General features: G+C 67.4%; 1 protein-coding gene across 2 annotated transcripts in view; it reads right to left on the reverse strand.

Moving 5' to 3' along the window:
* Positions 1-23,041, reverse strand: part of ADAP1 (ArfGAP with dual PH domains 1) — a 34,339-nt gene that overhangs the window by 1,783 nt on the left and 9,515 nt on the right. Inside the window, exons 2-10 of one of the 2 annotated variants that reach the window (XM_068967123.1) lie at positions 17,263-17,393; positions 10,677-10,768; positions 8,313-8,395; positions 3,967-4,079; positions 3,347-3,493; positions 1,360-1,443; positions 870-932; positions 462-530; positions 64-292 (exon numbers count right to left, since the gene is read on the reverse strand). In XM_068967123.1, the coding sequence (XP_068823224.1) occupies positions 64-292; positions 462-530; positions 870-932; positions 1,360-1,443; positions 3,347-3,493; positions 3,967-4,079; positions 8,313-8,395; positions 10,677-10,768; positions 17,263-17,393 (1,011 nt within the window). Of the gene's footprint in view, positions 1-63; positions 293-461; positions 534-869; positions 933-1,359; positions 1,444-3,346; positions 3,494-3,966; positions 4,080-8,312; positions 8,396-10,676; positions 10,769-17,262; positions 17,394-23,041 lie in introns of both variants that reach the window. The other variant, XM_068967122.1, reaches the window with a different exon arrangement.

Genomic DNA, 23,041 nt, shown 5'->3' on the forward strand with positions numbered 1-23,041 from the left:
CCTCCGGGTCACAGCTGCCCTGGGTCGCCGGGCTTCCCCCTCGGCCAGCCCCCCCCGCCTCACCTGCGTACTCCTGGGGCAGCATGGGCCTGTCCACCACCTTCCGGAGCGCCTCCATCCACGCCCGCTGCTCCGATTCCGTCTCACAGGCCAGCAGGAACCGGCGCTCTGGCGTGACGATGGTGATCCCATGTGGCCAGTGGTGGCCCTGGGTGGACGGTGGGAGCCCGTCTAGCACCGTGTAGCCGCTCTCTCTGCTGCCGATGAAGACTTCTCCGCGGGCGAAGGCGTCCTGGGGGGGTACCGGGGGTGCTGCACAGGGCGGCTGCTCCCGCCGGAGTCACTCAGCTGCGTGCAGCCCCGCCCCCCACTCACCCAGCAGACCGCCCGGGCCGGCCAGCCTTGCAGTGACGGGAGGGCACAGCCCATGCCTCAGGGGCCCGGGGCGTGTCCGGCCTTACCAGCGGGTCCTTGAAGTACATGAGCCTGCGGTCGTCCATGGTAAACCAGCGCTTGCGGAAGCCTTCTGTCTGCTGGGGGGTGAGAGCGCAGGTCGGCCCGAGGCGGCGCCTCCCCAGGGGCCCCATCTGGTCCCGGAGGCTGGGCCCCGTGCCTGCCCGCCCCACCCTGTGGCGGGGACCCCGGGTGCACAGGGGCGTGTCGGGGAGGCCGAGGGCGGGAGGCAGGGTTCGCAGCTGACCAGGCCGGACCCAGAGCCCCAGGAGCGGGGTCAGTGGAGCCCACGCTCACAAAACACATGGGCAGTTGCCGGCACTGTTTACCCCCGACCCTGTCCGGCCCAGCCCCGGGTGACGGGGATGGGGCCTCGCTGTGAGGCCTGGGCGTCCGGGGCGCTGGGTCAGACCCACCTTGGGCCCGGTCTTCTCCATGTAGCCCTCCTGAAGGTAGTTCCTGGACAGCTTCGGCACCAGCTGGGGCGGAACCGGAACCGCGCGGCGTGGGCCTGGGGGCCTCCCAACCGGCCCCCCGCCCCGCCCCGCCCCGCCCCGCCCCGCCCCGCCCCCGCCCCGCCCCCGCCCCGCCCCCGCCATCTTGCCACGCCCCTCGCTCCGCCCCCGCCCTTACCGCGCCCCTCGCTCTGCCCCCGCGCCACGCCCCTCACCACGCCCCCTGCCCTGCCCCGCGCCCCGCCCCTTGCGCCCCCCGCCCCTGCCTGCCTTCCCCGTCCACAGTGACACCGAGACCCCCCTGGAACAACACCCCGTGGCCTCCAGGGACTTCAGGCCCCTTGGCGGCCGGGGTCTCTGGGGGCCGCGTGGCCCTCGGTCGGCCCCCAGCCGCAAGTCCCGGCCGAGGGCACACGTCCCGCCCGCGTCACGGGGAGCCGCAGCCACTCACGTCGGCGTCGCTGGCCCCCGGGAAGGCCACCTGCAGGTAGTGGAAGCGGGCGGCGCGCAGCGCGTTGAACCAGTCCACCATCTCCTGGGGGCAGAGGCGGGGTGAGGGCCGCGCCGCGGGGCCGCCACGCGCCCAGCCCCGCCCGCCTGGCCCGCAGGCCGCCCGCGGCCGGCCCCAGAGCAGGCCTGGGCGGTGGGCTGCGGCCGCGCTGCCCCTCAGCCCCGCTGCTCCGTGTGCCGGGCCTTTCCCCAGACGCGGCTGTTTTTATGGCCGGACGCTGGCCCAAGGAGGCGCATCTGTTTATAGACCCGCGCACAGCCTGCTCTCACCAGCCGCACCAGACTTCATAGGTCAGTCTCCCAAGGCACTTGAAACAAATAATCAGTGGGCCCTAATCAAATGCCAGAGGAAAGGAAACTGAACAAACTGAAGAGGCAGGCTGCAGACTGGGGGGAAATATCTCCAGCCAATGCAACTGATGAGGCTTTAATTCCCAAATATCTACGAACCGCTCATATGACTCAGTGACACAAAAACAGCCCAGTCAAAACACGGGCAGAAGACTTAAATAGACGTTTCTCTAAAGAAAACACACAGGTGGCCAGCAGGCACATGGGAAGACATTCAACATCACCAGCAATCAGAGAGACGCAAACCGAAACCACCACGAGCCACCTCACACAGAACGGCCGCCGCCGAACGGTTGCAGAGAACAGACGCTGGAGGGGCTGTGGGCAAGAGGGGCCACCCTCACTGGCGTGAGTGTGAACCGGCGCAGCGCGTGGACAAGTGCGGAAGTTCCTCAGAGAACCCAGAATGACCATGTGACCTGCGGTCCTACTCCTGGGAGCAGTAGAGAAGACTGACTCTAGCAGGTGCGCTTGAAGACACACAGGCCGCCTGCGCGTCCACGGGCAGACGCGTGGGTGAAGGTTTGTGTACACACACAAATATCAGCCATTTTTGAACGAAACGAATGCCATCTGCAGCTCTGTGGATGCGTCCAGAGAGTAAGTCAGGAGAAGGCAAATACCACCTGAAATCACTGGCACGTGGAATCTGAACTATGACAGAAATGAGCTTTCATGAAACAGGCTCGCAGAGAACAGACCCGTGGTTGCCGAGGAGGAGGGGGTGGGAAGGGTGAGCTGGGAGGCAGGGCCGTGCAGAGGCAGGAGGGTAAGGAGGGTAAGGCCTGCACAGCTCAGGGAGCCTTATTCCGCCCCCGGCGACAGACCGCAGCGGATGGGAACGTGAGAAAGAGTCCGAAGATGCTGACACTGTAAGGCAACTATAGTTCAGTAAAACTAAAACCAAAAACACGGAACCCAGGATGGGCCAGAACAGGGAACCCAGGAACGAATGCTGGCGTTCAGTGATTTCCGTAACAGTGTCAAGACTGGTCGTTGGGAGAAGACAGTCCTTTAAACAAACGGTGCTGGGAAAACTGAATGTCCACACTTCAGAGAATGAGGCTGGACCCTTACTCAACCACAGATGCATCAAGGGCTGAAACGTGAGTCCCTGAACAGTAAAGTTTACGAGAAAAACACGGGGCCACGACGTGCCTTGGCAGAGACTTCTTGACTGTGACCCCAAAGGCGCACACAGCCGAAGGGAAGCCTGGCTATTTAAACACACTGAGCCTCAAAGTGGAGAAGGCGACGGCACCCCACTCCAGTGCTCTCGCCTGGAAAATCCCATGGACGGAGGAGCCTGGTGGGCTGCAGTGCATGGGGTCGCCGAGAGTCAGGCACGACTGAGCGACTCAGCAGCGGCAGCAGAGCATCAGAAGACTGCGCGCCTCGGACAACCCGCAGCACGGCCGAGCACTCGGAGGTCACGCCAGAGTGACACGCTGAGGCCAGGCCTGAGGGTCTGCTCGGAGGCCCAGGCTCGCCGGGTGGGGACGCAGCCGCCAGCTGCCACCCCCCTCCGCCCGGGGCTCCTCGGTCCCCTCCGCCACAGGGCCCAGCCGTGTGCCCACCTTCCCGTCCTCATGGTAGACAAAGACGTTCCGGGTGCTGTTGTCCTTCAGGTAGGTGACCTGCAGGCCGTGCGGATGGCCAATCTTGGCCGGCTGGAAAGTGGCGTTCAGATGCTCAATCTTCATGACGGCCTTGGGCTCCTTGGCCTGGGGAGCAGGGCCGGGCCTCAGCAGCAGGCAGGCACGGCGGGCTCTGCATGCTGGCCCCACACGTGCGTGCCGTGCGGCTCTGAGCAAGTTCCCTACACTTGCTGGGCCTGGGCTTCCCCATCCAAGGGAACTGCGCCTTCCCAGGAGGTGCGAGGGGGGCCCTGTGGCCCACCCCACGCTAGGCCGGGTGCCCCTTCCTGCCCCCCACCCTGCCAGCCTGACCTCTCCCCTCTCCCTGCCGTGGGGCTGCGGATGCCCCGGTGCCCTCGGGCAGGGCCGGCCAGCCCGTCCACACACTGCCCAGGGACCCCTGACTGCCTCAGGGTGGCAGTTCCCTGTCCTTCGAGGGCCTAGGAGTGCCCCCGGAGTCACCCACACCAGAGGGAGCGGCTGCAACCAGCGGCGGGTCCCCGCGGGGGAGCAGTGTGTCTCCCAGGAGAGCGCGGGGGGCCGGCCCCCGGCCCACTCACATCAGTCCTGTTGAAGTACTTCAGGGCCCCCTCTCGCTCCGTCAGCACGAACTTCCGGCTTAGGAACTGCCCGTTGTCGCGGCCGCGCTTCCAGAGAAAGCCTTCTCGGTACCCTGGGGGGAGGGCACGGTTGGACAGCCGCCCCGATGGGGGGACCGGGTGGTCGTACTCCTGTGCGGGGGCCTGCCCCCCGGGGGTGGGGGTGGGGGCTCCTGAGCGTCTCTGGACCCCGGGCCTCCCCCTTCCTTTCGCCGGGTGGGTGGGAGGCACGTGGCGCCCACGGGCTCTGCAGGCCAGGGGCTGGCAGCGGCCAAACACCCAGATGCGAGAGCACCACGGGCCCAGAGAGACGGGGACGGGGAGGGAGGTGGGAGGCGAGCTCGGACACGCGGCGCCGTGACAGCCTCGGCCGGGAACCGGGGAGCCGGCCCTGACCTCCGGGCCCGGGGTCTGTCGTGTGGCTTGAAGGTAGACTGCGGTCAGGGCTGCAGCGGCAGGCAGGGGGGCTGGACGACAGGGGCCGCGTCCGCCCTGACCCCTCTTGCCCTTTCTTTCCCCTTTGCCTGCTCTGGGCCCCGTGTGAGCGTCACAGGGCAGGGCCCCCCGCTGGCCCTCTGAGCCGGCCGTGCCTGGGGCTGCCCCCTGCTGGAGGTGACCGCAGGCTGCAGCTGTCCCAGTAGGGACGCCATGGCGAGGTGCTGACCCCGGAGCCCCCAGCTCCCTGCCCGCCGCCCGCCCCAGACACCATGGACACGGGGCGTTTCTCTGCGCTCCAGACGGCCATAAAAAGGCGGCCACTGGCCCCCCGAGTCTGCAGTGCGACAGGCCAGGTGGGGCCTCCGCCCATGCCCCACGCCTCGGAGCCTGGGACAGGCCCAGCCCCGTGCCCTGCACACAGCCCCGTGCCCTGCACACAGCCCCGTGCCCTGCACACAGCCCCGGTGCCCTGCACACAGCCCCGGTGCCCGTGTGCGTGCTGGAGGACAAGGCCCCCACCACGCCCCCAGCTCAAGCCTGGCACGTGTGCTGACTAAACGAGCGCCCCGCCAGGGCAAGGCCGGAAGACCCCTGGGCGGCTTCCCCGACCCTGCGTCAGCTAGAGAGAGCAGTGCCCGAGGAACAGCTCTTCTGCGAGGATGGTCCCTGCCAGCACCCTGTCCACACCAGACACGGCCGGCCAGGCACGCACTCAGCAGTCTCGTGGCCCCACACGGGCCTCCGGGGCCGTCCTGCGGCCGCCCACCTGCTGAGGACGCGGCTGAGGCGGGCAGCAGTCCTGTCCGAGGCCGCTGGCCAGTGAGCGCGCAGCTGCCGGCCGGGCCCAGCAGGGGGCAGCAGCGCCTTGGCCGGCCTGGGCTGGGGCGCCCCTGCTGTGGCCAGGCCAGGACCCCGACCCCGCTGACCCGCCGCGGCCGGCCCGACGGACGGGCCCCCAGGCCTGACGGCGAGCCGCCAGGAGGCCTGGTTTCGGGTGTGTGGCCTGGCCGCGGTGTTTCCAGGTGGGCACCCGCCAGCCTCTGATGCCCCCGGGGGATGGGCAGCTCTTAGGCCACAGTTGAAGCCCGCGGCCGAGCCATGCTCTCTCCGTACCCCTGTCCCGTGATGCAGGACGCGGCAGCCCAGTCCCTGCTGTGGGCACCACCACCCAGCACGCCCTGGGCTCCAAGCCGGGCCCCCGGCCACCCACCCGCCAGCAAGCCCAGCCCAGGGGCCCCGAGCAGCGCCCACCCGCAGCCCATACCAGGGGCCCGGCTGCGTGCGGCATGACCGTCTGCTCCCAAAAGACTGGCCAGTGCTGGGGCAGAGGCCACAGGGTTCACTCAGCATCTACTGAGTGCCAGCTGCATGCCCCACGCAGGGCCGCTGGAGAACCCAGGCTGCCCCCCGCTCAGCAGCCACCTCTGCTCGGGAAGCCCTGCGTGGAGCGGCCAGGACACGGCAGGGGCTCCAGGCTCCAGTGCTGCCCACCCCGGGGACGACACACGGGAGCCAGCTCCCCAGTTGACCATCCCCCGAGGGGACAGGCAGTGGGCAGCTTCTCATCAAGCTCAACACACACGTCCCACGAGGCCCTGGGGCCCCCGGGCTCTGAGGGGCTGGGACCTGTGCGGCCGGGTGTGCTGTGACAGGCGGCCCTAGGGACAACAGGGGCCCTGTTGCCTGTGAAAGGCGGCCTTTGAGGCTCGGTGCAGGCGGGGACGGGCTGGGGACAGAGCCAGGAGCGGCCGGGACCTGGGGTCAGCTGGCCGAGGGGCCTGTGGGCGGCGGGAAACCCTGCTGCATTATCTCAGGGCAAGCGCCTCCCACACCCGACCTTGGCCAAGGCAGCATGGGGCACCTACTGCCCCGCCCGCCGCCACAGCAGAGCCGTCGAGCCGGGCTGGCACCTGCGGTCCCCGCCACAGCCTCACGCTGGGGGTCCCTGCCTGACAGGGGCACATGGGCGCCCCCGGGCATGCCGACCCTGACCTGGGAAGTGACCCTCACGGGCACCTCGTCCACAGTGGCTTCTGGGCAGGATGATGCCCCCGCCCCTTGCGCTCGGGTCCCTGGATCCTGGGATGTGCGGCATCCACCTGCTGCAGGCTGCTCAGGCTGCCCGGCTCAGCCTGCGCGCCCTCCCTCTGGGCCGCGGGCCCCCTTCCTGGTGGCCGTGGCTGTGTCGGATTCCCATGCGTGGGAAAGGCCCCGGGAACCCCGGCGCTCCTCGCAAGGGCTGCGCCTTGAGGAGGATGACCGGCCGGGGCAGCTGCCCCACCGCCCTGGACTGCCGGGAGGCGAGGGCTGGGGAGAGACAGGGGCACGGGGAGGTGCAGTGGGGGCCGGGGGGCAGGAGACTCGGGGCTTGGGGCCTAGCCCCCTCCTTGCAGTACAGCGCGGGCAGGGCTCCAGTCTCGGGGTCTCCGGCCAGCCAGGTGGGCAGCTGTGGGGAGCCGTGCCCCGGGCCACCACCCTCTCCCCAGGAGGCCTGGGGAGGCAGGCGGGGAAGGGGCAGCCCCGCCGTGACCACGAGACAGGCCACTCAGGGCCACACTCAGAGCAGTGCTGGGCACCTCTGGGTCCCCAGGGCACCTCCCCACGGTACCCTGAGGGGGGCTTTGCCCCAAGGGCCCTTGCAGAGGGCTCCCATGGGGTCCTGCACACCCGGGACACTCCCTGAGAGTCTCAGGGCACCCAGAGCTCCACTGGGTGAGGGGGTTGGGGGACCACAGGCTTGGATCCTCAGGCTCGAGGTGGCGGCATTTACACTCTGGGAGGTGCTGGCTTTGAAGCAAAGAGAAGAAAGCCTGGCCAGGGGTCACTGCCCCGAGCCGGGGGCAGAGACGCAGCCAAGGCCAGGGCCTCCCTACCTGGGCCCGAGTGCTCGGAGAAAAGGGGGTGGCCTCCCGCAGAGGAGCTGACGCCTGGTGGGAGCTGTCCCCTGTGAGGCCCACACCGTGCCCAGCAGCTCTTCGCGGCACCCGGGGGAAGTGGGAGCCGAGGGCGCTTCCAGCCAAGGCGGGGAGTCTGGAGCTGCCGCAGCGAAGCCTCCTCCGCGGGCGGCTGCCACCCAAGGTGGAACCAGGGGAAGCGGGCCGCGTCCTCAGGGCCCTGACTGCTGGCTGAGGCCCAGGGTCAGGCTGGGCCTGGAGCCAGCGCCACGCGAGGCCACCCTCCTGTCTGCCTGACGCCCGCTGGGTTGGACCCCCACAGCCAGAGGTCCTGATGCAGGAACAGACGGCACCCTGCCTCTGAGCCGAGGCCACGCGCACACGTTCCAGACCCCTGAGGTGCTCGTTCCTGGGGGACGGGAGACAGGCTGTGGGGTGAGCGTCCCGGGGCCTCAGGCAGGACAAGTGTGAGTCCTGGGGCTGAACAGAGAGCTGCGCCCACGAGCTCACGGCTCTCAGGGGTGGATGGCAACTGAATCAAGGCCACAGCCCAGTCCTGCAACCGCCTGCCAGGTAGGAGAGGGGCATACGCGGAGCCCCTCGGCCGACAGACGGCACGGGGGCTGGTCCCGTTGCCCGCGTCTGATCACCGCAGCAGCAGCAGCCCTGTGCTGACCGAGCCCCCGGGGCCTGGCCCACCCTCTCCAGGCCCACCTGGGCCCCAGGCCCGTCCACGCCCCTGCGGACAGCCCCGCCCGCCCTGCAGGGCCAAAGGCAGGGCCACCCGCAGGCTGGGTTCAGGGCGGAGCTGTGAGCAGCTGTAGGGCCCTTGCGGCCAGGTCAGCCAGCCAGTGCTGAGGGCTGGTGGAGGGACACGGGCCCAGACCCTGAAGCGGCCGCCTGGGTTCCTTGGGGCCCTGCTCCAGCTCTGGGGGGCGGTGGCGGGGGCAGACGCCCAGGCGGGGGCAGCCTCACCTGCAGAGTAGGGTTCCTGCCGCTCAGGGTGGGCAAACTCCTGCCGCTCGTACTTGGCCCGAATCCACTGCTCCCGGAGGAGTCTGAGGAGAGAGGGCACGCGCTGGGCGACGCCTGGCCAGAGCGGCCCAGGGGAACTTCGGACGAGCAGGCGGGCCAGGCTCGCCCACCGAGGGGGCAGCCCAGCCATGGCTGCCAGGAGCAGGGGGGCCCAGCCCACCCCACTCACGCAGGAAGCAGGAGGGGCCGGCTTCCAACAGGCCAAACGGGGCTGGCCTGACCTCCCCCCAGCCCGAGGTCAGGCACCAGGGGCACGGGAAGGGAGCCGGGTCCCCGGCCGCCCTGGGTCACCGGCCTGCTGCTGAAACTGACCGCATCCCTGGGACCTGACCCTCCCTTTACCCAGACGGCAGGGGGCGGGGAGGGCCCCGGGTCGAGAGACCCCACTCGGCCCAGACTCTGGCCTCCTGACTCACCACCTATTTCATCTCAACAGCACCCCAGAGCCTTTGCCTGTGGGAGGCTGCTGCAGCCGCTGCACTAAGTGGGTATAGCTAGAGGTGCCACACCAAACACGGGCATCCACGCGCCCCGTCCACCCCTGCACGGCACTCCACACCAAACACGGGCATCCACGCGCCCCGTCCACCCCTGCACGGCACTCCACACCAAACACGGGCATCCACGCGCCCCGTCCACCCCTGCACGGCACTCCACACCAAACACGGGCATCCACGCGCCCCGTCCACCCCTGCACGGCACTCCACACCAAACACGGGCATCCACGCGCCCCGTCCACCCCTGCACGGCACTCCACACCAAACACGGGCATCCACGCGCCCCGTCCACCCCTGCACGGCACTTCACAGTGTACACAGGCATTCACATGCCCCGTCCACGCCTGCACAGCACTCCACACCAAACACGGGCATCCACGCGCCCCGTCCACCCCTGCACGGCACTCCACACCAAACACGGGCATCCACACGCCCCATCCACCCCTGCACGGCACTTCACACCAAACACGGGCATCCACGCGCCCTCTACCGCTGCACGGCCTCCATGGTGAGCTCGGCTGTCAGCCCCCACACCCTCCTGGTCTCATGGCTGCCTGGTCAGGTTCCCTTGTTGATACCAGCCCGGTGAGGGGCCTCTCCCAGGACCCCACCGCTGCCAGCAGACCCAGGCACCTGAGTCTGGGGAATGGAGTGGGCTCGGCTCCTGTGAGCTCTCACCCAGTAGAGGTTTCTGGAAAGTGGGGCCCACTGGGATTCAGAGCACCCTCCCGCTGGGGCCGCTGGGTCAGCCGAGAGGCCCTGACCACACAGCCCTGCCGGGGCACCTCGTAGGAACCAGGCCCGTGGGAGTCTGTCCACGGTGCCGGCTCAGGCGGTGGGGACCCAGCCGTGCGTGCAGGTGGGCTGACCGCAGAAGAACTGCTGACCTGCAGATTCACAGCTGGGCAGAGCGGCCAGGTGGGGGTGCCAGGAGGGGCGGGGCCGGGCAAGGGGCCTGCACACGAGCGCCTGAAGGGCTGGACGCGGCGTGCAGAGTGAGGTCAGCCCCTGGCTCCCCACCTGTCAAGCGGGGTCTGAGCTGGCCCGCCTCCCAGGTGGGTCACCGCTCCCAACCCCGCTGGGGCAGCCAGCAGCCCCCTCGCCTCCCAGCGCCCACCTGCGCAGAGCTAGGCACACACGAGCCCCGCGTGCAGCCCGGGTCCAGGTGTGGGCAGGGCCCCCGGGGTGTGGGGTTCAACAAGTGAGTCGGGGGCAACAGTGCTGAGCAAACAGAGGAGGTGCCGCCTGGGGGTGGAGCCAGACAGGGAGGGCCCGGGAGGAGGGCAGGCTGCGGCCCCGCCGTCCGTCCCAAGTGGGGGACAGTCCAGGAGGAGCCTCCTCACAGGGCCTTCCTCTCCAAGCTGGTGCTGAGCCCGACATGGGGGCCTCTCCCAGGGGCTGGGGTCCCAACCTCACCCCAAGCACCTCCCCTGACCCCCGGAACCTTTCGGAACCCAGGGGTGCCCACAGGGACCCTGAGGCCCAGAGAGGTTGGTGACTGGGATCGTGTGGGGCCATTGCCCTTGACCCTCCCCGCGTCCACGCCCTGGGCACCGAGCCAGGTGGGCTGCACGCAGGACCGGCCGCCCAGCAAGCCCCCCAGATGGCCGGGGTGCCACAAGGACCCCTGGACCCAGGCTGAGGCTCCCCCGGACACCTGCACGGCCCGGGAGCCCAGGCCAGCTGTCCCCGCCCTGCCCGCCACCGCCGCCACACCGGAAACCAAAAGCAAGCGGGGGGCGCCTGGACAGGGCTCCCGACACGGGCCGGCTCAGAGCAGCGGCGCGGACAGGCCCTGTGTACTCACTGGCAGTCGGAGGCCGAGGGCCGGTAGTAGAAGGGGGGCACTTTGGACTCGAACGTGGCTCTGGCGATGGCGTTGCCGCGGGAGGCCATGAACTGCAAGAGAGACAGCGTCAGGGCCCCGCCCCACAGCTGACCCGGCCTGGGGCACTGCCCTTCCCCGCAGGGGCCGGGGCCCCGGCCCTCCAGAAAGGGCCCCTCGGGAGGGGGGCCCCCGCCCCACGTCTGACCCCACGGGTCCCGGGGCACGGAGGCCAGACCGGCCCGGAAGCCCACGTGCTGTGAGGCAGCCGGGCTGCAGAGAACGCGCCTGCGGGGTGCAGACCGGGCGCCCTGCAGGGTGGGGGCGACGGGGGCCTTTGGAGCAGCCGGTGTTCGGGGTGTCTAGGCGCGGAAATAGCGTGAGCAAAGCCCCTGAGGTGGGGCCGGAGGCGAGGCCCCTGGTGTCAGGCACGGGGGCTTCCCGCGCGGCCTCAAGGGCTGGGGGTGGCGCAGGTCCCCGGGGCTCCAAGCCCGCCCTCTCGGTCAGGGCACCGAGGACCGTCCGGCCGAGGGTGCGAAGGATGACCAGCAAGAGCCACAGACGACGGGCCCTTCAGCGAAGGCGGGGACCGACGTGGGACCCTCAAAGCGGAGGCTTCTCCATACAGAGCACCCGCCTGGTCGGAGGCCCGACGGGAGAGGAGGCCGGCTGAGTACAGCAGCCGGGCGTCACCGCTAAGGGCCAGCGGGGTGAGGGCCCTCGGGCTCCACAGAGAGGCCTCCGCGCGCCCCGGGGAGCAGACACGCCGGCTCTGGATGAGGAGACGGAAGGCACGCCGTCTCCTCATGTGGGTCTACTGTTAGCAATTCTCAAAAAAGAAAACCAGGAATAGAATTTTCAAGAGCTAGAACGATTCTAAAGTTCATTTCAAAGTTAGCAAGCAGAAGAAAATGTGAGAAGACGCTTCCTGGCAGACATTAAAGCCTGTGATAAAGCTGCTGAGTCACAGTGCCGACAAGAAAACCTCAAAGGGCCAGAAGCAGACCCACGGTCTTTAGGGCCAGTATCTGCACGTTGAGCCGGACGAGCTGGCGCCCCACGGTGGTGACATCTCAGATCGATGGGGGTTGATAACCAATGAGAACCCAGAAACCACTGGAGAAAAGGGGGTTTGCCTTTCAGCAAAACAAAACTCCAACTTCATGAGAGGCTGACATTTCCAGAGTTAAGCAATCAAAACAGCAGACGAAGGGAATTCCCGGGCAGTCCAGCTTCCGGTGGAGGGGGCAGTTTGATCCCTAGTCAGGGAACCAAGACCTTGGAGACCACGCGGCACAGCTTAAAACTAGATGAAAATCACAGGGTGATTTAAAACATGATGCAAGGAAAACACGGAAGGAAATCTTCAGGATTGGGGGTTGGGAGTGGTTTCTTAGTGTGTGTGTGAAGCGTGCAAGTCGCTCAGTCGTATCCGACTCTGTGCGACCCCGTGGACTCTGCAGTCCATGGAATTCTCCAGGCCAAAATACTGGAGTGGGCAGCCCGTCCCTTCTCCAGGGGATCGTCCTGACCCAGGGGTCGACCCAGGGTCTCCCGCACTGCAGACCGTTCTTTACCAGCTGCGCCCCAGGGAAGCCCTTCGGTTTCTCTCAGGTCTCTTAAAGCTCTCAGATGAGCCCACGGCTTCCTAGAGGCAAGCAAAACCACAAGGGACGAGAGGGAACAGAATGAACGGAACATCGCCGGAGCTGAAAGCTTCTGTGCTTCCAAGGGCACCGTCAGGAAAGGGAAAAGGCGTGTGAACCCTAAAACGCAAGGCTCCGCAGAAGCAGACGGCCAGGTCCCGAGACAGCCGAGGACCGCGTTGGCGCGACATGTCCCAGGCGGGCAAATCCAGACAGGAGAGCCGCCTGGGGGGGTCTCAGGGAGGGGTCTCCCCTGAGCTGAGGACGACAGTGTCCTGGCAGCTGGAGGCGACGGCTGAGCTGGGCTCTGAACGTGCTTTATCTGCTTTTCGCTGCTGGGAGGCTGACGTACAGAGCTGGTTTCAGGCGTGAGAGGCCGGTTACGGGGCTGGGGACCACGTGCTGCCGTTACAGCCGTGACCTGTCTGTCCTGGGGCTGGAGTCGCTGCCTCAGTGTCCTGCACGTGTGTCTCCTGCGGCCCCACGCCCGCCCTCCGGCAACCACCTGTCTGTCCCCCATGCGTCATCCATGTCGGTCTCTTTCAGAGTCCATGGGGGAGTGAGATCGGACTTGCTTGTCCTTCTGTGTCTGGCAGATTTCTCTCAGCGTGAGACCCTCCAGGCCCGCCCCTGTTGTCGCGGACTGTAACCTGCCGCTCTTCTGGCTCCAGAATATTCCGCCGTATAAACACAGCTTCCCATCAGGCCGCCCGCAGACGCTCCACATCTCGGCTGTTACAGCTCACGCTGCAGGGATGCGCAAGCACAGAGACCCTTTTGATTAAAAATGTTCTAGTGGGATTGTACCCCCCAGGCTCCTCTGTGCATGGAAGTCTCCAGGCCACAATCCTGGAGTGGGCAGCTGTTCCCTTCTGCAGGGGACCTTCCCGACCCAGGAATGAAGCGCTGCGGGCGTGCTCTTTGGCGCCTGAGCCGCCCGGGGAGCCCTCCTTCTGGCGGGGCTGCTGGCTGTGGGTCTCTTCCGTTTTCTGAGGAAGCTCCACGCTGCCCCCCACAGTGGCCGCACCAGTTCACATTGCCACCCGCTGCAGAAGGCACTCTTTTCTCCACATTTGTTACTCATAGAATCTTTCTCTTTGGCCACATGGCACGTGGGATCTCAGTAGTTCTCCTACCGGGGATGGAACCCACGGCCCCTGCCCTAGAGGCGTGGGGTCTTCACCGCCGGGCGGCCAGGAGAGCCCCTGTTATCTGCAGACTCGAAGGCCACGCTTCGCACCGTGAGGCGGCACCTCGGTGCAGTTTGGATCTCTACGGTGACACTGAGCGTCTTTCACACAGCTGCTGACTGACAACCGTGTGTCTTCTCCAGAGAAGCGTCTGCTCAGGCCCTCCGCCCGCTTTTAACCGGATCGCCTGTTTTCCTTTTTGATGCCGAGTGTGTGAGCTCTCTGTACACTTTGTGCAGCGCCCCTTAACACACGTGTCGTCTACAAGCACTCTGCCGTCCAGAAGGCGGCCTTTGCATCCTGCCGATAGTTTCCTTTTTGTGCAAAAGCGCTTTCATTTGCTGCAGCCGCATCTGTTTATTTTTGCTTCTGTAGCCCTGCCTGAGGAGGCAGACCCAGAACAGTACGGCCACGGGCTTGTGCTCGCTCCCACGGGCTGTATGGGCTGGGGTCTTAAACATTTAGGTCTTCGATTCATTTTGACTCACTCTTGTACACGGTGTGACACGCTGTGCGGGCCGTCCAGCTCTGCCCGCACCTTTCACAGAGGAGACTCTCCTTTCCCCACTGTGCGTTCCTGCCTCTGGACTATTCACTTTCTAAACACTTATTTTACGGAGGTCTGGTTGACTTACAGCGCTGCAGACTTCTGATGTAGCAGTAAGGTGCAGGGGTACCCGCATCTGGACTCCCCCGTTGCTGAACAGAGCGCCCGAGCTGCACGGCAGGACCTTGTCTATCCATCCTGCGGTTCTAGTCTGCACGTGCTGACCCCGGACCCCCAGCCCTTCCCCACTCCCCCTGGAGCCGCACCTGTCCTCCGTGCCCGGGAGCTCCCTGCGGTTTCGTAGGCAGCTTCAGCTGTGCCGTGTTTTAGATCCCGCATGTAAGTGGCATCATGTGGTATTTGTCTTGATCTTACTTTGCTTGGTAGGATAACCTCTCGGGTCATCGATGTAGCTGTAAACGGCGTGATTTTATTCTGTTTTATGGCCACGTAATATTCCAGCATACACATGTCCCACTGTGGTCACTTTAAAATGGATTTTATATGAATTGCCCCTCAATGATGTAAAAAATTATAGATAGCTCCTTAAAAATATAAACCATACCTTTTCATTTTAAAAATATCATTTCAAAATGAAAGTTAAAATACAGCCCACAGAATGAGAAGAATTACTTGCAAGTACTAAATCTGAAAGGGATTTTGTGTCCAGAATATATAAAGCGCTCTTAGTAATAAAATCTCCTAACTTAGTAATAAAAAGACAACCCATTTTTAAAGTGGGCAAAGGACCTGAATGAACATTGCTCCAAAGAAGGCACACAAATGGCCAAGCAGCGCGTGGACCAGCGCTCAGCGTCACTCTTCCCCAGGGAGGGGGGGCCGACACCACAAGGAGACGCCCCGCACGCCCCGAGGAGGGCTGAGGCCGGACGAGACGAGACGCGGAGGGGCTGCTGTCCTCGCGAGCTCCCAGCGGGCCAGGCCGCGGTGGTGGGCAGAGCCCGCCGACCCTCAGTCATCAGGCGGTCACCCTGAGGCCTGGCAGCGCCGCGCCCTCCCAGAGAGCGGAGGGCACAGCACTGCCCTGAACCCCGCTGCTCAGAAGGCCTGGGAAAACGGGGCAAGCCAGGTGTGCGGCTGGTGAGGGGCGGACAAGCTGTGGTCCCCACGCGACCGCGTGACCTCGCCGTGACAAGAAGTGCTGACGCCCCGACAGCAGGGGTGATTTAGAGATCGATGCTCAGCGAGAGGAGGGAGAGGGTCGGGAACCACATGGGTGAGTCCACCGGCACGAAGCACCCAGACAGACAGACCCACCGCGGGGAGGCAGGGCCCCTCTCTCGGCAGGGCCGGGGCGGGGGCCGCGAGGGGCCCCAGTGGGTGCGGGCTCATTTGAGGATATGAAAACCTTCTCAAATTAGATCATGGCGGCGGTCACACAGCCCTGAGAATTCATGAAAACCACCAAACCGTAGACTCTGGAAGGGTGAGGGGTGTGGTGTGTGAGCAACACAGATCAGGCTGCTCTGAGTAAAAATAGTTGAGGGCGACGCAGGCCCGTCTCGGTGTGCTGCAAACCCTGGAACCACAGAAGGCAAGGCTGGTAGACTTGATCGCTGCAAAACCTGCAAGTTTCCACCCTGAAAACCACCACGAGCAAAGTCAGGACAACCTCTGAGAAACGTCTTCACCTGCTGTCTCTGAGGGCAGCGAACCCGCCTCTGTGAAACCCCCACAAAACGGAAGCAACCCACGCCGGTGACAGCGGGCAGCCCAGCCCGGGGCCTGGAGGTCACACCTGGTTCTACAACGGCCCCCAAGGCGGGGAAGGGCCTGAGTGAGGCTGCCAGGCAGAGGCCTGCGGGCGTGGCCAGGAGGGGAAGCCTGGCAGAATCCTTGAAGTTACAGTCAGAGCCTTCCGACTTCCCCTCCAGGAATGGAGGCCGCCTTGCTGCCCCGGCGGGACGATGCGTCCGTGGGGCCATCCGTTGGCCCAGGGGCTGTCTGGGAAGGACCCCCCCGCACCCCGTGAGCACAGCGAGCCTCAGCAGGGCCCCCACACTCCCGGAGCTGTGCACGCCAACACGACCGGGGTTCAGCCGCACGGTGGGTGTCACCGGCCTCAGAAAGGGGAAGCACACGTGCGGGGCTCAGGCCTGGGGCGGGCTGGAGCGGAGGGCCGGGCTCCATCTGAGGTGATGGGAATGTTCTAAAGCTGCTGATGGGGACGACCGCACGACGGTGAGCGTGCCGAAAACCGCTGAAGTGTCCCTAAAAGAGCGAGTCACACGTGTGAGCCGCATTTCAATAAAGCTTCTTTAAAGCACGTGCTACAGAAAAACAAAGTTCAGGGAGAAACATCAAACAGAACGCACAGCAGGGTGCCCTGTGCCCAGCTCTCCGCACCCTGGGCCTCCCAGGAGCCGGCCTGGCTCATGGCCTCCGGCCCAGGACTCACCAGCGCCTTGCAGGCTCAGCCCCGCCGGCCCCTCGAGGTCACGAGGGAGCAAGGAGCAGAGAGCAGAAGAGGCTGGAGCCCCTCACCCCGGACCCTGCTCGCTCCTCACCCCCAGCCCAGCCCGGCCTCCCCAGGACCTCCCTGTCCCCCACTCCTCACGAGGTGCGCGCGCTGCGGCTGTGTCAAGGTGGCCTCGCCCTCCCGTCTGGCCCTAGGGTGGGGGTGCTTCCAGCCACATGGTGTGTGTCCGCGTGCACGGGGCGGCCTCGCTAGGGTACGTGTGGACTCTGAGTTGGCACGGAGGCCGGGGTGGGCCCGGGACTCTGTGGGCGGACAGCAGGCCAAGGCTTGGCTCCTGTTACCTTCTGCAACTCTGTGCGAGTTACCCACGACGCCCTGACCACAAGGGGCCCGTGTGGGTTCCCGGGGCACCGGGCAGGCAGGGGCCTGCGCGGGCTGGGCTGCGGGCTGGGTCTGAGGCTGCCGTGGCAGCGGGCAGGCACCCCCCTGGCTGGGTCTGAGGCGGCGTGGTAGCGGGCAGGCACCCCCCCGGCCCCCGGCTGGGTCTGAGGCCGCATGGCAGCAGGCAGGGCCCCCCCCCCGGCCCCCGGCTGGGTCTGAGGCTGCGTGGCAGCGGGCAGGCACCCCCCTGACTGGGTCTGAGGCCACGTGGTAGCGGGCAGGCACCCCCTAGCCCCCAGCTGGGTCTGAGGCCACCTGGCAGTGGGCAGGCACCCCCCCACCGGCCCCCCCGGCCCGGCCATACCTCCACTTGCACGTCCTCCCAGGTGTCCAGGCGCACGGACTTGACCTTGCTGACGTGGGGGATGTTCCGGTGAATCCCAGAGCAGCTCAGACAGATGAACACCCCCAGGGTGTACGAGGCCCAGTCAGGATCTGCAAGACAAGGCCAGCCGTCAGGGGGGTCTCCCCCGAGACGGGGGTACTGGAGCCCGGCCCACAGGCCTGCACGCCCACCCCCCCTTTCTGGGCTTCGCTTCCTTGCTGGAGCCATGCGAGGGGGACAGGACACCAGGTTCACGGGGTCTGAGGGCCCCGAGCAGGGGTCCCGGCCACCCCCACAAAGGACCAGCCCCCGTTGTCCCAGGAACCCCCCCTCATGCTAGCTTCCCGCTGAGGGCCTCAGGGGAGAGACTGGAAGCCGGGAGCCGGGGCTCCGCCCACTCTCAGAGCAGGCGGGACACGGAACAGACAGGTTCAGGAGGAAGCCTGCCACGTCTCCACGAGGGCCCTCAACCCGGCCTCTGCAGGCTCTCCGCTGGGGGCTGGGGCACGGCCAAACCCCAACCCCTGATAGGGGGCCTCTGGCCACTGACAGGCAGCGGCTGCAGGAAGGGGCTCCTGTTGTAGCCAGGGCAGCGGGTTGTCGGGGGGGTACCCAGCCCAGAGACAGGGCCTGGCTCTCTGAGGCCAGCGGGAGCCCCGCCCCGGCCTCACCCCTGCACGTCGGCGGGTCCCAAGCAGAGCTGGCGCGGGGGTGGCCTGGACCCAAGGCCTCAGCCAGCTCAGAAGAGCCGTAAGCAGGCCCATCCTCCCCACACCCGCTTCCTGTCCACTGCCCACATCCCCCGACTGCACCCCTGCCTGCGGGGCCCACAGACACCACGTCAGTTCTCTGGGTGGAACCCCAGGGGATTCTCCAGCCAGAGGGTGGCGGCCCGGCCACAGCCCCTGTGCCGCCAGGCCCCACTCAGCTGTGGCCCCCAGGCCTCCATGACCACCCGCTGGCCCCGGCGGGCGCTGGGAGGGGGGTACAGGGACATGCCCCACCCCAAGGCCCCCACCGCGACCCATGGACAGGACCAGGCTTCCGAGGTCCTGGGCCCCTGGGCGCGTGGGGACCCCAGCACCAACACAGCGGGCTTGCGGAGGGAGAACGCCAGGCCCCCAGCTCCGAGCCTCCCGGGGAGCGGTGGGAGGGAACGCTGCGCGTCAGGGAGCCCCCGATGCCCTCCAGAGCCGGGGCTCCTGACAGAAGAGCCCTGCCCACGACTGCTGTCCACCGGCTCGTGGGACCACGGAGAACACGTATCTGCGAGGGCGCTCCCCGCGAGCGTCACCTGGCTGCCACCGAGGACCCAGGAAAGCGCCTGCCCAGGGCCCTGAGCAGGCTGCACCCAGGGCACGGCCCACCCGGCACGGCTACTGTGCCCACCCCCTCCCAGGAGAGCGCCCTCTGAGCCAAAGCACAGCCCCCGCAGGGAATGAGGAAGCCGGGATGGAAGGCCAACAGGCCCGGGGGCATGAGGACCAGGCGCACCGGGGCCCTCGCGGGGAGCCCAGGTCCTCTGAGCAGGAACCCTCGTGCGCCGGAGCGGGGACGAGGTGGGGGCCTGGGCACAGGGCAGGGTGAGGGCCACGGCTCCCTCCCGGCACCCCCGCCCCGGCACCCCCGCCCCGGCCTCCCTGCGGGACCCGGCCCAGCGGAACTCACGGCCCTGCGGAACTCACGGCCCTGCGGCTCCATCACGCCCGCCCCGGAGTCTCGGGGTGACAGTGGCCACGTCGTCTGCACTCAAAAGGGCTCCCTTCACTCTCCGACAGTCACACCCAAGGAAGGTGCTGTGTGTGTGTTGACAGCCCCAGCCCCATCCCAAAAGACAGAGAAGCAAGAAGGCTGGGCCTGAGGGGCCGGCGGCTCCCGCATCCTCCCGGACGGGCATCCAGCGGCTGGGCCTGGAGGAGCATCCGCAGGTGTGTTCCAGCCTACCCCAGACCCTCACACCCACTCGGGACGCAGCTCGGCCGCTGGGGTCCTGGGGTCCACAGCCTCCTTACCCTCGCTGGCCACAGCTGGCCACGCTGCCAGGCTGCGGCCCCGCCACCAGCGCAGTCCCACAGGAACGAAGCCCAGGGAGGCATAAGCAGGGACTGAGGTCGCACAGCAGCAGGCGGCCGGCCCGTGTCTCCCAGGACCACCTTCCTGGTTCAGAGCGGGCAGGTGCCGGGAGCGTCCCCCGGCCGGCGTCCACAGGGGCCCCGCCCAGCGGCCAGGCCACGAGGAAGCCCGTCCTCCTCTCGGGGGCAGACGGCTCCTGTCTCCTCCTGCCTGGGGTCCCTGGCAGCACCGGGACAGGGAGATGGTTTCGAGTAAGTTGGAGGCAGGGGCATCTCAGCCGGAAGCCTCCACACTGCAGCCTGTGAGCACGCAGGCTGCCTGCAGAGTGGCCCCTCCGTGTGGGTGAAGAGGCACCGGCCGCCCCTGCCCCAGGGCCCGCAGCACGGGTGCTCGAGTCACCCGCTGGCCGGGTGCGTGCCTGTCTGCCCTCTGCCCTGCAAAAGGCTTCAAACCCTCCAGGCGGCAGCAGGGCATCCCTGGAGGGCCCAGAAAGGCGCTCCAATCAAGTGATTTAAGGAAGGGTTCAGACCCTGGGGGGAGAATTCTGGGGGTGACTCTGAACAGCAGTCTAAGGCCTCAGGGATCAGAAGAGTGACTGCCCCAGCCCCCTGAAGCTGCCAGAGCAGGAAGTGGGGCCGAGTGCGTGTGCGGCTGTTCAGGGGAGCCGGCACCCTGCAGCACCTCTGGGTATAACTGATGACCACTTCCGGTCCATCTGGGTGTCTGCGCTTCAGTGGGTCAGCAAGTCACTCGCCCAGCCCTTCCCTCCTCCTGGAAACAGCCTCTCAGCACAGTCTCCTGGGGGCGCTCAATGCCCACCCTGTGGCCAAAAGCCCCAGGCGGGGGGTGGGGGCTGCTGGGGGCGGGGAGACCTTCGGCTCCGGGGGGCCAGCTGTGCCCCCACGCCAGCACCAGGAGACAGCGCGGGAGCTGGGGTGCACGCGTCTGCGAGAGCCTCACCCTGAGCCCAGGGCCCCAGGGCGGGACAGCCGGTCGGGCGCCCCAGCAGAGGGCCCCATGCTGGGCCCAGCTCTGCTCTGGGGGCACGCCCTGGCCCGGCCCCAAGGGTGAGGGGCTGCCCTGCCCCTCTGTGCACTCAGGACACAGGGACCCCCTTCCCGACGGCCTGGACTCAGCCGCCAGGACCTGTGTCCCCAGCAGAGGCCGTGGGTCAGCAGCTCTGGCCGAGGGCACGGCCTGCGTCGGGGGAGCACAGCGCCCCGTGGCAGAGGGGTCGGGGCTGCCCCGCGCTACTCTGGGCCCCGGCACTGGGGGGTGGGGGGGCGGTGACCAGACCCGCCGGCCAGCCAGACTGTGCCCCAGGCCGCCAGCTGCCCACTCACCTCTCCTGCCCTGCAGCTGCCCCAGCTACCCTGCCTTCTCCTGGGACACTGCGTGACTCAGCCCCCTGGCTCTTCCAGGGCAGATGAGACACGTCCTGGGGCTGAGGCAGGAGGAGCAGGTGTGCCCCTTGCTGAGCCCGGGGTGGGGGGCCCCCGGCAAGGCCGCGGGCTGCAGCGGGGAGGGCTGAGCTCTGGGCAGAGGCCCAAGGGGCACCGAGGTGGGGGGCAGGCGCCAGCCTCGGGGTGCACTGCCCACGCCTGTTGCAGGCGCCCCCTGCTGAGCCGCCCTCCATGCGTCCAGCGCTGCTGGGGTGCCCACCCTCGCCTCCCACTGGAGCCCGAGCTCTGGGGGCGCTGCATCCAGCAGGCACTCAGCGCCTGTCTGTGGCCACACCTTCTCTCCTCCCACCCAGTCCCTGGAGAGGCAAGCAGTGGACCCGGGCCTGGCGTGGCCTCCCCGCCTGGGCCCCGCTCCCTTCTCTCTCGGATCGCTCCCAGCAGCGGCCAGACCCAGTGGTCAGAGCCCCTCTTGGGCCCGAGGGCCTCCTCGCCTCCCAGCCGCACCTCCGCCGCTCCACCGGGTGCCCTCTGAGACCCTGGCCTCCCTGGTGCCAAGCCCAGCCCTCCTGGACCAGGCACCACCGCGGGTCCCCTGCCCACAGCCCCCCGCAGGCTACGCACACCCCACCAGGGGCCCTCCAGCTTCTCATCTGGGCTCTTGGCTCTACGATCTGAGCTCGACGCAGGCGGTGGTCACGCAACCAGGGGACGTTCTAAAGCCGTGAATTCTTCCCTTTCCACGGTCAGCTCTGCCTTGCGTGACTCTCGCCACAGTGAAGGTGAAGGAGAGCGAACGGGGAAGCACCTTCGGCCGGCTCTGCCGCCCCCAGCCCGGCCCTCAGCTCCGGAACCCCCGCGAGTGCCAGGCATCTCCAGTCCATCCGCCGCCCGCGTCCCGGGCGCCTGGACGGCTCCCCCTCTTCCCGCAGGCCCTCCCGGCCCTTCTGCCCACACCCGAGCTGCCGGCACACCCAGCTCCTCAGGCTTCGACGGTCCCCCCACCACTCAGTCCTTCTGCACCGCGGGCACCTCCGAGCCCGCGTCCCAGCGCTGGACACGCGGCCTTCTCCACTTCTCCCTGCAACAAGCGAGGCTCGCAGGGGCCCGGCAGGTTCCTGCTTCGGGAGGAGCTGCACCCCCGTGACCGGGGGACCCTGGCAGCCACGGTACCACCTGTCCACAGGTCACACCGCAGCAACAGTCTCCCCCCGTGAGAGCCCCAGGCCCGGCTGCACCCACACGCTCCCATCACGGAGGCCGCTCACCCCCACCCGGGGGCCCCGTGCTGACCGCCGCCTGGCCAAGGCTCCACGGCCCCCTGTTGCCCAATGCTCCCCACTCTTACCAAGGCCTGTGCCAGGGCGGCCACAGGCAGGGGAAGCCCAGCCCAAAAAGGCTCGCCGGTTAACCTGGGGCCACACACAGGCGGGGGCATCCGGCCCCTCCATCAGAGCTGCCCCCCACAACAAAAGCACCTCGAGCACTGCTTCCTCTGGGGATCCTGGTCACAGCAGGGGCGGGCCTGCTCCCTCCGCGGGGCAGCTCCCACCATCCCGGGCCCCACCAACTGGTGACCCCGAGTTGCCCCTCTGTAACAGTGGGGCCCCCCTCCCTGTGGTCCCCCGAATGCTCTGCTGGCTGGGTCCCCACGAGGATCGCCTAGGGCTCAGTGTCCTCCAGCTCCCCTCCCCCGGGCCCCCGAACACGGCTCAGGCAGCTCCCCACTGAACCCACCCCAGGCCGGCCCTTAGCTGAGGTGACCCCGAGCTCCCCTGCTGTCCCCAGAGCCGCCGCCCACTCCCTGCAGCAGCCTCGACAGGGCCGGGTGGGCAGCGGCTCCAACAGTCCGAAAGCTTGTCCTCCACATTCCAGCAGGCAGCATCTTCCCGACCCCCAGGAAGGAGGGGCTGCCGCGCCCGCAGCCCGTCTGGGCTCTGCACGGGGCCACCTGCCCACCGGCCACCCCCACGAGAGCGCACAGCTCAAGCAAGGCACAGGGCAAGGTGCCCCAACACTCACACACGGGCAGGGCAGCGCCGGCTCTGGGGCAGATCCGAGGTCAGCAACGGCTGACTCTGGCTCTGGGTGGGGCTGCCGTGGGCCAGGTGAGGCTGGCCCGCTGCTGGCCACCTCTGGGCCTACACGCTGTCCTGCACAGCCACAGTGGAGGGCCCATCCTGGACAAGATTCCGGGAAGCTGGTGGGGCAGGGAGCACCCGGAGTCTCTCCACCTGGAGCGTCACGGCGCCTGCAGATTCGGACGACAGAACTGGTCCTGAGCT

Source organism: Capricornis sumatraensis, chromosome 3 (genome assembly GCF_032405125.1).
Source record: "Capricornis sumatraensis isolate serow.1 chromosome 3, serow.2, whole genome shotgun sequence".
NCBI classification, from domain to species: Eukaryota; Metazoa; Chordata; class Mammalia; order Artiodactyla; family Bovidae; genus Capricornis; species Capricornis sumatraensis.